We start from the raw sequence: 14,793 nt of genomic DNA on the forward strand, positions 1-14,793 counted from the left end.
TGGCAGCAGAGACTGTTCATGGGATTTTTGGGAGAAACAGCCCCCCTGAGCTGTGCCTGTCCCCACCCTGGAGCCAGGGAGAGCCAGTGAGGGGCTCAGTCCCCTCAGTCTGAGCACCCACGGGACCCCCCCAGAGCGGATCTGCCCTCTCAGCAGGATGGTGCTTTCAGGAATTGTGCTGGGGGCGTGGGGGGGTTGAATCAGTGCCCAAAGGCCCTGTCAGCTTTCCAAGGAAGGAAGTGGTTTCAAATCCGAAACTGGGGGTGTTGGGGGAAGGAGGTGGCCCAGCAAACCCCCCCCATCACCATGGGGCTGGAGCTGCTCGGTCCAGGGCCTGTTCCAGGCACCCACCCCGCTCTGTTTTGGCCTCATGGTCACCCTTCCTCTTCCCAGGGCCCAACCTGGGCACCCTCAGCCCCTTCCTGACATCTGCCACCAGACCGGGATGTCCCTGTGTCTCCAGAGCCAGACCCCCTGGCTGGGCTCTTGCCTTCTCTGGTGTTCCCCAGAGCCCCCAGAGCGGGAATGGGCTGGGACAGCCCCGCTCTTGACCTGCAGCCCTGGCTGCCATCCCGGCATGGGCGTGCCTGGGAGATTCCCAGATTTTCTCAGAGAACTCATCCCAGCTGCTGATGGGACCCACCTGGAGTGGCTGCATGGCCCCTGTCCCCATCACCCCCAGGGCTGGTGGGGCACAAAGGGGGCTCTGTGCCTTTCCCAATGGAATCCTCCTGGGATACCATCCTGGAGCTGCTGGGGCCACTCCCAGCACCACTGAGACAAAGCTCCAGTCCCCCAGGATGGCCTGACCAGATCCAGTCCCATCTCTGGTGCCCAGCCCCAGGGAGAGAGCAGAGACCCCAAACCAGCCCCACGGCCCTTCCCCATCCCAACAAACCCACAGCAGGAGCCGCCCAGGCTGGTGTTTTTCCATCTTTTATTTTAAAAGTCATAATTGAAGTTTAACAAAGTTTGACCCCGTTGCTGTTGTGGGAGCTGGGAGGGCACCAGTGGAGACCCCACTCCTGCTCCCTCCAGCCCCACTCCCCTCGCAGCCCCCCAGCACCGGCTCCGATGTCACCACAGGGATCCTTTCAAGGATGTTTATTGGGGAGGGGGTCCCACCACAAGTGCAGGTGGTCGGGGGTGTGGGCCCAGGGAACCCCCCGTGTCCCCTCCCACAGTACAGACATGCAGGGATTTATAAAAGGGGGTCTGGGGGGGACGGAGGGCCCTGCTCAGCCACCATCTGTCCAAGGGACAAATAAAAAAGTACAGCCAGGGCCCAGGGTCACGGGAAACCGTCGTCATCGTCCTCTGCCATCTCCTTGGCAAACTCCAGGTCCTGCTGCTCACGCTCCCGGCGCTCCTGGAAAGCAAAGGCCGAGCTTGGTGGCGGGTGGGGACAGGAGCCACATCCTTCCCGTGGCCGTGGTGGCTGCAGGGATCTCACCTCTGCAGATTCCAAGTCCTTGTTGTAAGATTTGGGTGGGAACCTCATGGCCTGGAGAAAAAGAAGAGGAGGAGGAGGAGCTCAGAGCTGAGCCAGCCCTGAGCCACGCCCTGCTGTCCCCAGCAGGGACGTGGGGACAGGCTGAGCTCACCTTGACGGACATGTTGTGGATGTCGAGGCAGAAGGAGATGCGCTGGTGGAAGGCCAGCTGGGGCTCCCGCGTGGAGTAGATGTCGATCATCTCCTTGGACTGCACGTAGCCCTTCTCGTGGTTGATGCTGGCCTCGATGACGCCGTCGCGGATGGCCTGCGAGCCCGGGCACGGGGCAGGGCACGGGGTGTCCCCAGGGGCTCACACACAGCGGGCACGTGGCGCCCTGAGCGTCCCTGGAGGAGCCTCAACCCAAACCCAGCGGTGCTGCAGGGAGGGGTGAGGGGGAACGGGGCGGGGTGGGGGGCTCTGGGCAGCCTGGGATCCCACAGGGATGGGATTCCCTGTGCTGGTACCTTGGCAACGATGAACTCGGCGTCCTCGGGGCTGTCCAGCTGCAGCTTCTGGGCGATGTCAGCCAGGGAGATGCGGGAGTAGGAGAGGCTGATCATGCGGACACCTGCAGGGAGAAGGGAAGGGGATGCAGACCCCAGGCCTGCCCAGCCTGGTGGGGGTCCCCAATACCCTCCTACCTGTCTTGATGACGTTGTGCCTCAGCCGAATGATCAGGGTGTAGGTGCCATCGGCCTGGAACTTGTCCCCAAACTGGTCAAGGACTTGGTTGAACTTGGCCAGGTTGCCCGTCCTGACGGCTGGAGGGAAGCAGGGTGGAATGGGGGAAGGAGAAAGGCTGGGGAAAGCGAGTCAGGGCTGGCTGACTTCCTCCTTCTCCTCCTTCCCAAGCGGCATCTGCATCCAGCTCCCATCAAGGGGAGAGAATTCCCACTGGGTCCCTTCCCGCTCAGGATGTTCCATGATCCCCTGACCCTGCAGGAAGGACAGGAGGGGTGGGCAGCCATACCCTGGGTCAGCAGGAAGTAGGGCATGAGCGAGCGCTTGAGCGAGGGCTGCCGGAACTGGAGCCTGTCCGGGATCTCCCCGAGGAGCAGCTCCACCACGATGAGCAGCTTGTGCACCTGGGGCAGAGCAAGGCTGAGTGAGTCCCCATGGGGCCTGAAACCATCCCTGTCCCTGTGCCCTCCAACAGGTCTTGCACCCATCCCTGTGGGGCACAAAACTCCAGGAGATCCCACATTCCTGTCCCTGTGGGGCCTGGAAGGTCACAGATTTGTCCTTGAAGTTCCAAACCTAGGAGGTCCTGCACCTGTCATCCCTGCAGGGCCCAACACCCTGGGAGGTCCCAAACCTATCCCAATAGGAGCCCAGATCTCATCCTGGAAGGTGCCAGGCCTGGGAGGTCCCAGCACCATCCCCATGGAGCCCAACCTTGGGGAGTCCTGAACCTGACCATGGGAAGTCCCAAATCCCAGGGGACCTGACTCCTTGGGGCCTGACATCCCAGGAGGTCCTAAAACTGGGAGATCCCAAACCAAATTCCATGGGGCCTGACATCCCAGAAGGTCCCAAACCTGGGAGTTCTCAAACCTGGGAGTTCCCAAACCAAATTCCATAGCGCCTAACATTCCAGAAGGTCCCAAACCCGGGAGTTCCCAAACCTGGGAGCTCCCAAACCAAACTCCATGACGCCTGACATCCCAGAAGGTCCCAAACCTGGGAGTTCTCAAACCTGGGAGTTCCCAAACCAAATTCCATGGGGCCTGACATCCCAGAAGCTCCCAAACCTGCAAGTTCCCAAATTCCATGGGGCCTGACATCCCAGAAGGTCCCAAACCTGGGAGTTCTCAAACCTGGGAGTTCCCAAACCAAATTCCATAGCGCCTGACATCCCAGGAGGTCCCAAACCTGGGAGCTCCCAAACCAAACTCCATGACGCCTGACATCCCAGAAGGTCCCAAACCTGGGAGGTGCCAAACCAAACTGCATAGCACCTGACATCCCAGAAGCTCCCAAACCTGCGAGTTCCCAAATTCCATGGGGCCTGACATCCCACAAGGTCCCAAACCTGAGTTCCCAAACCAAATTCCATAGCGCCTAACATTCCAGAAGGTCCCAAACCCGGGAGTTCCCAAACCTGGGAGCTCCCAAACCAAACTCCATGGCGCCTGACATCCCAGTAGCTCCCACATCCAAGCCCCGTGAGATCCCCACCCCGAGGGGTCTCAGGCCCACCCCAGGGGGTCCTGCCCCCTCCTCACTCACCGTCTGCTTGAAGCCCACGGCCGTGTGCTGCGGGGCCTTGCGCAGGGCGTTGGTCATGGTGCGCCGTGCCTCGGAGTACTCCAGCTGGATGGCCTTGATCCGCCCTGCGCCCACACGGGGCGGGTGGGGAAAGCCACCCAGTGAATCCAACCTGACCTACACGGATGGGGCTCCACATCCTGCCTGGAAGCCCCACCTCCAGCTGAGCACAGGGGTTCTCTGAGGAGCCGGAGGGGCCAGGAGGCAGGGCAGGCACCGAGCCTCGCTCACCTGTGTAGTACAGGTACCGAGCCCACTCGTTGTTGTTGGCCTGCTCGGGGAACACGGATTTGGAGACGAGTTTCTCGGCCTGGTCGTAGAGGTTGTAGTGGAGGTAATTCCTCAGGAGCAGGTTCAGCAGCGTGGCCTGGCCGTCGGCGTCGTGGCGCAGCGTGGCCGTGCGGAGCCGGGCGTGCAGGAAGCTGCGGGGTGGGACAGGGAGTCAGGGAAGAGGGAGGAAAACAGGGAGGGGATGAAGCTCAGGGAGAGCCCCCCACGGGAGCCATCCCACCTCCGGACCACGTCGAGTTTGTTGAGGAACTCGTAGATGCGGGAGTGGTAATAGTAGCACTTGGCCACCACCAGGTCCAGGGCCCGGCGGTTCTGGGAGCTGATCTTCTGCATCAGGTCATCGGACACCTTCTGAGCCTGAGGGACAGCAAGGGAGCTCAGAGCAGGGGCACTGATCCCAGGAGGGGCACAGACCACCCGGGATGTGGGGAACAACCACAGCTGAGCCAGGGGGCAGCTCAGGTCTCACCTCGGGGTACCTCTTGCTGTTCATCAGGTAGATGACGAGCAGCAGCTGCAGGTAGGCCTCCACCTCTGGCAGGAGAGGGGCTGAGGCTGCTTTCCCCGTCCGTGGGCGAAACTGCAGCTCAGCCTCTGTGTCCATGGACTGAGGGGAGAGAGAAATTTGGGATCACTGTCCCTGTGTGGAGACAGCTCTGCTCCAGGTGTGACAGGAGCCAGCCCAGGACTGCAGGGACCTGTCCCTGCTCACATGTGCTCACTGCTCATCCCCAATGTCCCCAAACCCCACCCCAGAGGCTCCCTGGAGAGGGAAAGAATCATGGAATTCCAAGCTTTTTTGGGTTGGAGGAGCCTTCAAGTTCACCCCTACCCTGCCATGGGCAGGGACACCTTCCACTAAACCAGGCTGCTCCAAGCCTTGTCCAACCCAGCCATGGACACTTCCAGGGATGGGGCAGCCACAACTTTCCTGGGAAATCCATTCTGGTGCTTCACTGCCCTCACAGGGAAGAATTTCTGGCCAGTATCCCATCTAATCCTGCCCTCTGTCAGTGGAAAGCCATTCCCCTTGTCCTGTCTCTCCAAGCCCTTGTAAACAATCCCTCTCCATCTTTCCTGCTTCTTCAGATACTGGGAGGCCACAATTAGGTCACCCTAAACCTTCCCTTCTTCAGGCTGAACAATCCCAGTTCTCCCTGTCCTTCCTCACAGCTGAGCTGCTCCATCCCTTTGAATACCCTCTGGATTTACTCCTAGAGCTGCTCCATCCCTTTGAATATCCTCTGGATTCACTCCTAGAGCTGCTCCATCCCTTTGAATATCCTCTGGATTCACTCCTACACCTCCACATCCTTCCTGTGCTGGGACCCCTGAGCTGGGGCAGTGTTGTTGCAGGCTCCCAGCTGGGTAATAATTAGCATTGATCAATTATTTTCTTCTACAATATTACACTATACATGTTAAGAACCTCATCACTTTAAAGACTTAACTGGTCAGTCTCTTTAAACACCATCACCAGTGTCCAATCAAGAAATCACCCTTTGGTAAACAACTTCCATAACCCATTCCACAACAGGTACAACAAGTGGAGATAAGAATTGTTTCCCATTCTTTTCTCTGATCTTCTCAGAGCTTTCCCCAGGAAAATGCCTGGGGAAGGCCAGAGAGCTGGGCAGCTCTGCTGGGGGGTGTCACCAGGGCAGCAGTGTCCCTACCTCCTCCAGGAACGCCAGCAGGAAGTCCCTGACGGCGCAGTTGGAGGTGAAGAAGCCGTGGATGGCCTTGTGCAGCACGTTGGGGTTGAGGCGGCGCGAGGTGGAGGGCAGAGCCCGCAGAGCCCTCAGGACGTAGCGGGGCTCCTTCCCCGACACCGCCTTCTCCAGCTGCTTCACGTGCTCCTTGATGTCTGCGGGGGCACAGGGACAGCCTCAGCCCAAATGCTCTGCCAGCAGCACCCCGGAGCACGGCCAGGGCTGTGCCCGTGCCCCGTCCTGCTGCCCTCAGCTCCCTCTGCCCCTGCTGTCCCCACCTGCCCTCCCTGCTTGGAGCAAGGGGCTGGGGAGGCCCTTGAGGTGTTTTCTCCCTCCTCACCCCCGTGGGGTCCCACCAGAGCAGCCCCCCTGTTCCCCACAGAGGGACACCCTCACTCTCACTGCCCCAATTCCCTTCTGCAATTCCACCCTCCATTCTTCAGTGACTGCCCCAAAACCAACCTCCCCTTCCTCTCCCTCACACACTGCCCCAATTCCACCCTCCATTCTTCAGTGACTGCCCCAAAACCAACCTCGCCTTCCTCTCCCTCACACACCGCCCCAATTCCACCCTCCATTCTTCAGCGACTGCCCCAAAACCGACCTCCCCTTCCCCTCCCTCACACACTGCCCTCCAGAGTGTCTCCCCCACAGAAAACACAGCTCCTGCCTCCATTCCCCTCCCTAAATCCCTTTCCCCACAGCGACACCCCCCCAAACACACCTCCCCTTCCCCAGAGTGTCCCCCCACACTGAGCTCGCATTTCTCTTCCCCTCAGAGCCCCCTCACTGATCCCAACACCCCCCCCTCACCCTCCAGCGTGATCGCGTCCAGCTCCCGCTGCGGCTGCCGCTCTCCGGCCGCCTCGGGGGCCGCCGGCGCCGCCTCCTCGTGCATCTCGACGTCGGGGGGCGCGGGCGGGGGTCCCTCCGGGGGTGCCTTGGCCTTGTCGCCGCGGCGGCGGGACGCGCCGTCCTGCTTCATGGCGTGACACTGCACAACGGGCCGCCAGGCGCGACCAGCCGAGCGACGAGCCGCACACGATCGCCGCCTTCCGCCTCCCGCTCGGCCGTTTCCGCCACCGCTCGGGTTGTTCCGCCGCGCTTTCGGGCAGCTCGGGCGGCGCTCGTGGGGTTCCGTCGAGCCCGCTCGTGGAGTTCCGTGAGGCTCTCGGGTGTTTCCGTCTTCACTCGTGGATTTTCGCCCGTATTTTCGGGTGCTTTGGCCGAGCACTCTCGGAAGGTTCCGGCATCGATCGGCTTCTTTCGCCTCTCTCTTTCGGGAATCTCCGTAGAGCTTTCGGGCGTCTCCGCTGGGTGCAGAGCTGTTCCCGCCTTTTGGGGGCGCGGGCGAGTCTTCGCTGAGGTCCCGTGAGGGGCTTGTCTGTGAGGGGGAGTCCCGTGAAGGGTCCCGTGTAGGGTCCCGTGAGGGGCTTGTCTGTGAGGGGGAGTCCCGTGAAGGGTCCCATGAGGGGCTTGTCTGTGAGCGGGGATCCCGTGTAGGATTCCGTGAGGGGGGATCCCGTGAGGGGTCCCGTGTAGGATCCCGTGAGGGGCTTGTCTGTGATGGGGGATCCCGTGTAGGGTCCCATGAGGGGCTTGTCTGTGAGGGGGATTCCGTGAAGGGTCCCATGAGGGGCTTGTCTGTGAGGGGGATGTGAGGGGGGATCCCGTGAGGGGCTTGTCTGTGAGCGGGGATCCCGTGAAGGGTCCCGTGAGGGGCTTGTCTGTGAGGGGGGATCCCGTGAGGGGCTTGTCTGTGAGGGGGGATCCCGTGAAGGGTCCCATGAGGGGCTTGTCTGTGAGGGGGGATCCCGTGAGGGGTCCCGTGAGGGGGGGTCCCGTGTAGGATCCCGTGAGGGGCTGGGCTGGGATCAGGTCGGGGATCCCGTGTAGGGTCCCATGAGGGGCTTGTCTGTGAGGGGGATCCCGTGAAGGGTCCCGTGAGAGGCTTGTCTGGCGGGGGATCCCATGAAGGGTCCCGTGAGGGGCTTGTCTGTGAGGGGGGATCCCGTGTAGGATCCCGTGAGGGGATTGTCTGTGAGGGGGGATCCCGTGAAGCGTCCCGTGAGGGGCCACGCTGGGACCAGCTCGGGGATCCCATGAAGGTTCCCGTGAGGTGCTTGTCTGTGACGGGGAGGATCCCTTGAGGGGACGCGCTGGGATCGGGGATTCCGTGAGGGGTCCCGTGTGGGGCCGGACTGACACCGGGAATTCTGTGAGGGGTCCCTTGAGGTCCATGTGGGGTCGGGCTGGACCGGGGACCCCGCAAAGGGTCCCTTGTGGACTTGGGGATCCTGTGAGGGGCTGGGTTGGGGAATCCGGTGAGGAGGGGAGCCGGGGCTGGGAGCAGGGGTCCCTTGAGGGGCCAGGTTGAAGCTGGAGTGAGGGGTCTGGTCTGGGACTGGGACCAAAGGGTCTCATGACGGTTCCAGGTTGGAACCAGGCTCCCCTCGAAGTTGTTGAAAGGCAGAGCCTGGCCCCTGCTGCTGGAGGTTCTCCCAGAGCCATCAGTGCCCACACAGGTGAGCAGTGCTGCCCCTTGCTGCAGGCCTCCAGAGTCCCTCCCAGGGCCCCACAACCTGAGGGACACTCTGACTTCCCCCCAGGGCTAAGTGCCTGTATTTTTCATATAGCACCCCGAGCTTGTCAGATATGCTGTGTAACCAAAACCTACACAAAATTAAGAAGTTTACTTTGAGAACACCCAGTTGTGTAGCAAGAAGGTCCTCTTTATTTATAGAGTGATAATAAGAGTATGCTTGCTCTAAAGTGCTGAATGTGTCCATTGAACATCTCAGGGATGATGGCAGTGCTGGGACCAGGGAGGTGCCAAAGAAACAAATCCACTTTGATATCCAACCTTTAGTACCCATAATGAATTGTCCTGCCTTAAATTTCCTTTTGCCGGCCAAATCAGCCTTGATTATTCACAAGGATTATATTGGGAGAGAAAAATCTTGTCGGTAGAGATTTCACAAAACCTTGTAGAGAGATTCCCTGGCAGGGCCAGGTACACCCTACCTGGAACCACTCAGGAAGTTAAGGGTGTACAGGGCCACAAACAGGGCTGCCACAGCCTCAAAGGGTTTATCCCTAGGGATAACTGATCCATCTTCCTGGAGCTGCACTCCACTCAGCTCCACCAGGGCAATGGTTAACCTCTGTTCCTCCTCCTGTGGGAAGAGCACCCTGGCATCCACAAAGAATGGCTCCTTCCCCTTATCCAGGTCATGTTTCAGGAGGTTTTCAACCTTCACAGCAACAACAAAAAAAGCAAAATCAGAATTTCAATCAGTTGTCAGCTTGTGACATCACTATGGAGATGTTGCTAGAATTAACATATCCCCTGCCTCCCCTTGAAAGGAGCCAAGCGCGATTTGTGTTCTCACCAGGTTCAGCTGTTGGGACACAATCTTCCTTTCCAAGGATTCCAGCAGCAGCAGCAGCTGATCCTCCGTTAACTCTGCAGGAATAAACTGGGTTTGGATCCAAAACCTCTCACCAAGCTTAGTGGTGGTATGGAACTGGTGAGCAGGATAGGAAAGAATGAAGAGGATGGGAGGGGGACTTTGAGGGAGCAGGGAGCCCTGGATGTGGGTGCTGAGGGGATTTCTCTCCTCTCCCCTCATGGGACTCAGATGTAGATTGCACTTGAGGAGGAGGAGGAGTATGAGAGGAAGGCAGGAGGGAATGGCAGGAGTGGGAGTCATCCCTGCCTCAGTTTCCCTCTTGAAGCCCCAAAGGCTCACCATGCAAAGCGTCAAGGATGTAGGTGATTCCTTCTGCCAGCAGAAGGAGATGATCTCTTGGGGAATGCTGCAAGGTGCTGAACAGTTCCTTTAAGTCTGGGCTCTCAGTTTCCAGCTGATAAATCAAGGACGTAGGTGATTCCTTCTGCCAGCAGATGATCTCTTGGGGAATGCTGCAAGGTGCTGAACAGTTCCTTTAAGTCTGGGCTCTCAGTTTCCAGCTGATAACCATCATTTTGCTCAGAAAGTTCTTCCATCTGTGGGGAGCAAGGAAAAGAAAAGTCAGGATTTGAGGGAAGCGGCTGCTGCTTGTCCTGAGCAGGGAGATGTGCTGAGAGAGGGAATTTTGGGTGGATGGTTGTGTGACAGGGCAGGTGACTTGTGGGACAAGAGGCGTGGTCTGGGATGTGTCTGTATTTAGAAATGGTGGCAGTAAGAAAAGCTTCACTTACTTTGTGGCTGAGCTCTTGAAGGAGGCTCTTGTCTCTCATCACAGCTGTGATGGTGTTGAAGATGATGAGCTGCAGGTCAGGAGACAACTCAGGGAAAATTCGGCAGGAATATCGGACTTCTGTCATCACTTGTCCTAATTTTCCTGCTGAGGGACCTGCAAACCAGAAGGAGTCCTAATCTGTCACTGAATTCTAGGAGTTCACTGGCAGCTCTAAACCTAGAAAGACTCATTTGAAGCAATATGGGGTTTGGGCAGTTGTGATGTCTCAGGGAAGAGACAAATGCATCTCTCCTGGTGGTTTGTTTTATGCTGGGAGATTCCATCTTAGCCAAAGCAGCCAAAAGTTGTGCATGTGGAAGCAGTAAAATACATTCCTTACCATCAGCTACATAAGCTTGCTTTCTCACAGTTTCTGCTGGGAAATAATCCATACCTAAAAGAAGATAAAACAACAGTTTTGTGTACCAGCCTTTCCAGTGGTGGTCACCAACTCAGCTTCCTCCCTGGCTCTTCTGAGTAGGAAAGGAAAAGAAACACCAAAACTCTGCTCTCTGTGCCATTTCTCACCAGGAGCTCTGCAGCTCCTGAAATGTGGATCTGAGGCTTCCTTCTTTCCTTTCTTTACTGACCCCTCCCCAAAGAGCATCTTTGAACTTGCATGGGTTGTCTGACCTCCCCCAGGTGATTTCTGTCTCTCACACTGCCTCTTCCTATCTGCAGACAAGCTGAAGATACCTCTGGAGGCAAGTGGTGCTTCATAAAATGTTCTTCCTCTTCTAGAATGGAGAACTTGGTAATTTCTGGAAGTTGCTTACCCCATGCTCCATCTCTAATGTGTAGTGGGACGGTCCTGAAGGCCAGCGTGCAGCCCTTGGGTATCACTATGCTTTGGTTGTTCTCTCTGTTGCTCTGCATAACGAAAACAACCAGTTAGAGCAGCTGGGTGCAGGTGTTGGGGAAGCAAGGAGGGAGAAGCCAAACCTGTGCACAGAGTGTGGCATAAAATTTGGCCTTGAAGCCCCCGTCTGCCTTGGTGGATTCCTTGTAGACAGCCTCCTCTGAGGCCTCGAGGATTTCAGTGACCATGTGCAGCTTGATGCCTGTTCTCTGTAGCTGTCGGATGAAGGAATGATCCATGTTCATTTCCCTGAAAGAGGAAAAGGTTAGGAAGGTTTGGAGCACCAGGAGCAGCTGAGGAATCTGGGGGGGATAAGCCTGTAGAAGAGGAGGCTCATGGGGAACTTGTCACTCCTTTTCCTGTCTAACCTGGCCTACTTAGGGGAAGTTCATGCCCTAAGGTTTTAATCTTGGTTTTTGGCAGATGAAAACCCATTGCTAACCTGGTGTGGGCTGGAGGGAGATGACTGGAGTGTGTGTGCTCCCTTTGTCATTCCTTACCTTTCTTTTCTCAGTGCCTCCAGTGATTCCAGTGATATGCTCTTCTTCTGTGGCATAATGGAAAGCTCTTTGGACAAGGAGGCCTTTCCTTTCAGCTCTACATTTGTAGGGTCAAAAGAAATGCTGAGACCTCCATCAGCTTGGTCAGTGCTGACTTTTGTGAGAGTAAATTGGCCGCATTCTGGATAGATGGACTCTGAAATAATTCCATACATTATCTTAAGCAGCACTACACAGCAGCACTGTAAGTATATGATACACAAGAAAGCTGGAACTTGGTAGAGTTCAGCTACAAATGGTTCAAAAACATTACCTATGGTATTTGATAAATTCCTATTGATAAATTTGGGGTTTACCTGTGCTTTTACCATCTTCTCCAGGCAGCAGCACATCCTCCAGTGTGAATCCTGTCTGCTGGTAGTAGGGAGCTGGGTGAAACACGGTTTTTGGTTTGCTCTTTTTTTTCAGGAGATAGAGAGGCCTGAAGTGCTCATTGTCTGCGATGCTTTCAACAGGCACCCATTCTTTGCATGGATCCATTTGATTTACAATGAATTTGGTGAGTTTTTTAAACATTCTGCTGTGGCTGAGGTTTTCAAGCAAAGCCAAGTGGATTTGTGCCTTGGGAAAGAGGGAACACAAGCTAAGCTGAATTACTTGAAATAATAGGAGAACATTGTAACAAATGACTTTAACGATTAAGAAGATTTCAAAATAATGACTCAAAACCTCCCTCACTGTCCAAGGACACAAGTTTCACAGGGTTGTTTCAGGGAGTCTTTTAAGAGGAAGCAGCAGGAGCTGTGGCTTTTTTGGCCTTGTCCCCCTTTGCTGTTGAGCCTCAGTGATTGTGCAGAGAGAGCACAGCTGGCAGACCCTCAGGGTGCTGATTTTGGAGACAAATGTCCCCCAAAATAGAGAGGCATCTGCCCAGCCTAGCCTCATTGGGCAGGCCTTGGTGGTCTGCAGGGGAGAGCTGGTGTTTGAGAGCCAGGAAGAAATGTTTCTGAGAGAAGCCAGAAGCCCTGTTTCTTTTCTGAGACAGCTTGTTTTTATCAAAAGGTTTCAGTTTCAGCTTTCTGGTGTTTTATGGGAAGGAGCTGGGGAGGGGAAATTGGGCAATCCAGATTGGTTTTGATGGGAAGGGACCTTAAGGCTCCTCCCATTCCCCTCCCTGTCATGGTCAGGTACACCTTCTAGTCTCCCAGGCTGCTGCAAGCCCTGTCCAACCTGGTTATAGACACTTCCATGGATGGGGCATCCATAGCTTATCTGGGCAACCTGTTCTGGGTCCCTCAGCATCCTCAGAGGGATTGCTTCCCTATATCCCATCTAATGTGACCCTGTTTCAATATAAACCACTCCAAAGACAAATAGCCTTGTATGCTCAAGGTTAGTAGCCCGTTCAGGTCTCATTCCCGTAAAGGTCTCCAAGAAGAGAAGAAAAGCTAAACAAGAGCAGTTAAAGAGAGAGCTGGCACCAACCCTCTCCCCTACCCAAAGCCCTGGGATAATGCACTTGCCTGTTTGTGGGGTGGGGGGCGTGCAGAGCAGACCGTGGGGCTGCTGAGGTGATGTGGCCTCTGGAGAGCAGCAGGGCTGGGGAGAAAATCTCTGTCTTCCTTTCTGCTCAGAGGTGTGGAAGTGTTTGCGAAACACAGGAGCCGTGAATCGCACAGAAGCTCGCACCACCACAACTCCAGAGCAAAGAGTAAATTGATTTCTCTTACCTTGCTAACGGGGGCTCCCTGAAGCAGCACCTGGGCAGGGGCAGTGTTAGATGTGATCCGTGCTGGAAGACACCTGGCAGTACCCTGCAGCTTATCAGGAGCTGTTCCCAGCTGTGAGGTCACTTCAGCAATTTTACATCCTCATCACCCGTGTTCCGCTTCTACAAATCGGCCGTTGCTTACGTAACACTTCCTTTTTACTCCCTGAGCAGAGTCTGTTACAGGGGCTGTTACTGGAACTTGTAGAGATGTAGGAGATCTAAGTCCACTGCTGGAATTGTCCCAGACCAGATTGGACAGGAATGTGTCCCTGCCCCTGGCAGCAGGTGGGACTCAATGGCTTTAAGGTCCCTTCAAGCCAAATCATTCCATCATTGCATGATTCAACCTTATTGAGCCAGGTAACGCTGCTCTTCTTTGACAGATGAAAAAATGAACTCAGGAGGGGATATTGGCAAGAAATTCCTCTCTGTGAGGGTGCTGTGGCTCCAGAACAGGTTACCCAGAGAAGCTGAGGCTGCCCCATCCCTGGGAGTGTCCAAGGGCAGGTTGGATATTCTTGGAGCAACGTGGGCTACTGGAAGGTGTCCCTGCCCATGGCAGGGGGTGGGGATGGCCCTGGAGCCTTGAGGTGCCTTCCAACCCGAGCCATTCCATGTTCCTGGGTCCATTGCCATGCTTGTTTGACAGCAAAAGCCATCCATGTGAAGATTCCAGGACTCAAGCACAAGTTTTTACCTGAATACTTCACTTTTATTAGTCTCTCTTAGAATACTGTACAAAGGAGTAATAAAAATATTCACACTTTATTTTAGAAAGTTCTCTACATGAGACTCCTGTATCCACAGCAAAAAGAAGGCTATGGGAAAAAACCCCTAAAACTTTGTACAGAACATTCCTTTAAAAACCCTCCCTACTAATTCAGCTGATTTAACTGATCCAAGGAGGGTATGGACACACCAACACTCACATGCTTAAAAGATATTCTAGGCAATGATAAAGCAACATAAGTCACAAGAAGGAATATTAATGTGTTAACCCACTGCTGTCCCCTCCTTGAGGGCCAGTACCGAGCTTCTAAAAACAACCCAAGGTTGAACAGTGATTCAAACATAAAAGAGAATAAGTAGCCCTCCATTTATTTTAATTTTATAGGCTTTTTCCTGCAAAGGTTAGGACTGTTTGCCAGCCTGGTAGCTCTGTGAAAGGACTCCCAGGTCAGGATCCCTGATTCAGGAGCAGCAGGCTGGGAGGACTTGCTGGTTTGCTGAGTGTCCTGGAGCAGGGGCTGCATGGTGCTGACAGTGGCTGAGGGGCTTTGCCAAGTACAAGATGGGACAGGCTGCTGCCAGTTCTTGGGAAGGCTTCCAGCCTTTCAGAAGTTTTACTCTTTAATTGCACACCAAAACAGAAAAGCTTAAAATAACTTACCAGGGGTTGTTTTTCCATCACAGGAGATTTGATCTCTCCAGGTTAGGAACTTGTCCTGATTATGATACAGGACCAGTGTGAGAGGAAATCTGTCAAGTGTGGTGTGATCAGAATCCCATTTAAAATCAGTAACAATCAGTTATCTCCTCCCTGCAGCACCACATCTGGTAATGTTTCCTTTCTCCTCCCACAGTGTGGATTCACCCTTGATCTGTCCCCTGCCAGGACATGTCTGACCACCCCTCAAGCTGCTCATGCCGT

General features: G+C 55.5%; 2 protein-coding genes and 1 long non-coding RNA gene across 8 annotated transcripts; 1 reads left to right on the plus strand and 2 right to left on the minus strand.

Moving 5' to 3' along the window:
* Window positions 1-918: 918 nt before the first annotated feature.
* On the minus strand, window positions 919-6,818 carry PSMD3 (proteasome 26S subunit, non-ATPase 3). The gene is made up of 12 exons (XM_039697111.1): window positions 6,581-6,818; window positions 5,732-5,922; window positions 4,525-4,662; window positions 4,276-4,412; window positions 3,996-4,186; window positions 3,726-3,829; window positions 2,467-2,581; window positions 2,138-2,257; window positions 1,961-2,064; window positions 1,605-1,760; window positions 1,454-1,504; window positions 919-1,369 (listed from the first exon to the last, which is right to left on the minus strand). The coding sequence occupies exons 1-12, from the start codon at window positions 6,750-6,752 to the stop codon at window positions 1,292-1,294; spliced, it is 1,557 nt and encodes a 518-aa protein (XP_039553045.1). The 5' UTR covers window positions 6,753-6,818; the 3' UTR covers window positions 919-1,291.
* A 140-nt stretch (window positions 6,819-6,958) lies between these two features.
* On the plus strand, window positions 6,959-13,141 carry LOC120496555. The gene is made up of 5 exons (XR_005626332.1): window positions 6,959-7,133; window positions 8,203-8,292; window positions 11,386-11,615; window positions 11,840-11,930; window positions 13,006-13,141. It is a non-coding gene; the product is annotated as an uncharacterized LOC120496555 (long non-coding RNA).
* GSDMA (gasdermin A) lies at window positions 8,398-13,235 on the minus strand. 6 transcript variants are annotated; one of them, XM_039697115.1, is made up of 12 exons: window positions 13,102-13,235; window positions 12,895-12,997; window positions 11,728-11,992; window positions 11,372-11,567; window positions 10,955-11,120; window positions 10,789-10,882; window positions 10,353-10,406; window positions 9,972-10,126; window positions 9,714-9,776; window positions 9,520-9,607; window positions 9,160-9,233; window positions 8,398-9,021 (listed from the first exon to the last, which is right to left on the minus strand). In XM_039697115.1, the coding sequence occupies exons 3-12, from the start codon at window positions 11,945-11,947 to the stop codon at window positions 8,788-8,790; spliced, it is 1,344 nt and encodes a 447-aa protein (XP_039553049.1). In that variant the 5' UTR covers window positions 11,948-11,992; window positions 12,895-12,997; window positions 13,102-13,235; the 3' UTR covers window positions 8,398-8,787. The 6 variants fall into 6 exon arrangements, with proteins under 6 accessions (XP_039553049.1, XP_039553051.1, XP_039553052.1 ...); XM_039697117.1 differs by having other exon boundaries at window positions 9,520-9,537; window positions 9,650-9,776; XM_039697118.1 differs by having other exon boundaries at window positions 9,520-9,529; window positions 9,642-9,776.
* Window positions 13,236-14,793: the final 1,558 nt, after the last annotated feature.

This window comes from Passer montanus, unplaced genomic scaffold, assembly GCF_014805655.1.
Source record: "Passer montanus isolate IOZ18808 unplaced genomic scaffold, ASM1480565v1 scaffold117, whole genome shotgun sequence".
Taxonomy (NCBI): domain Eukaryota; kingdom Metazoa; phylum Chordata; class Aves; order Passeriformes; family Passeridae; genus Passer; species Passer montanus.

Bases quoted from the DNA above. Each gene is read 5' to 3' on its own strand.
- PSMD3 (XM_039697111.1), bottom strand. From the start codon at position 6,752: ATGAAGCAGGACGGCGCGTCCCGCCGCCGCGGCGACAAGGCCAAGGCA. The intron at 4,187-4,275 runs GTGGGATGGCTC...CCCACCCCGCAG, and splicing joins AAACTCGACGTGGTCCGGAG to CTTCCTGCACGCCCGGCTCC. The intron at 3,830-3,995 runs GTGAGCGAGGCT...GTGTGGGCGCAG, and splicing joins TCGGTACCTGTACTACACAG to GGCGGATCAAGGCCATCCAG.
- GSDMA (XM_039697115.1), bottom strand. From the start codon at position 11,947: ATGTTTAAAAAACTCACCAAATTCATTGTAAATCAAATGGATCCATGC. The intron at 9,777-9,971 runs GTAAGTGAAGCT...TGCTCCCCACAG, and splicing joins TTCAAGAGCTCAGCCACAAA to ATGGAAGAACTTTCTGAGCA. The intron at 9,608-9,713 runs GAACTGTTCAGC...CCAGACTTAAAG, and splicing joins CTGAGAGCCCAGACTTAAAG to GAACTGTTCAGCACCTTGCA.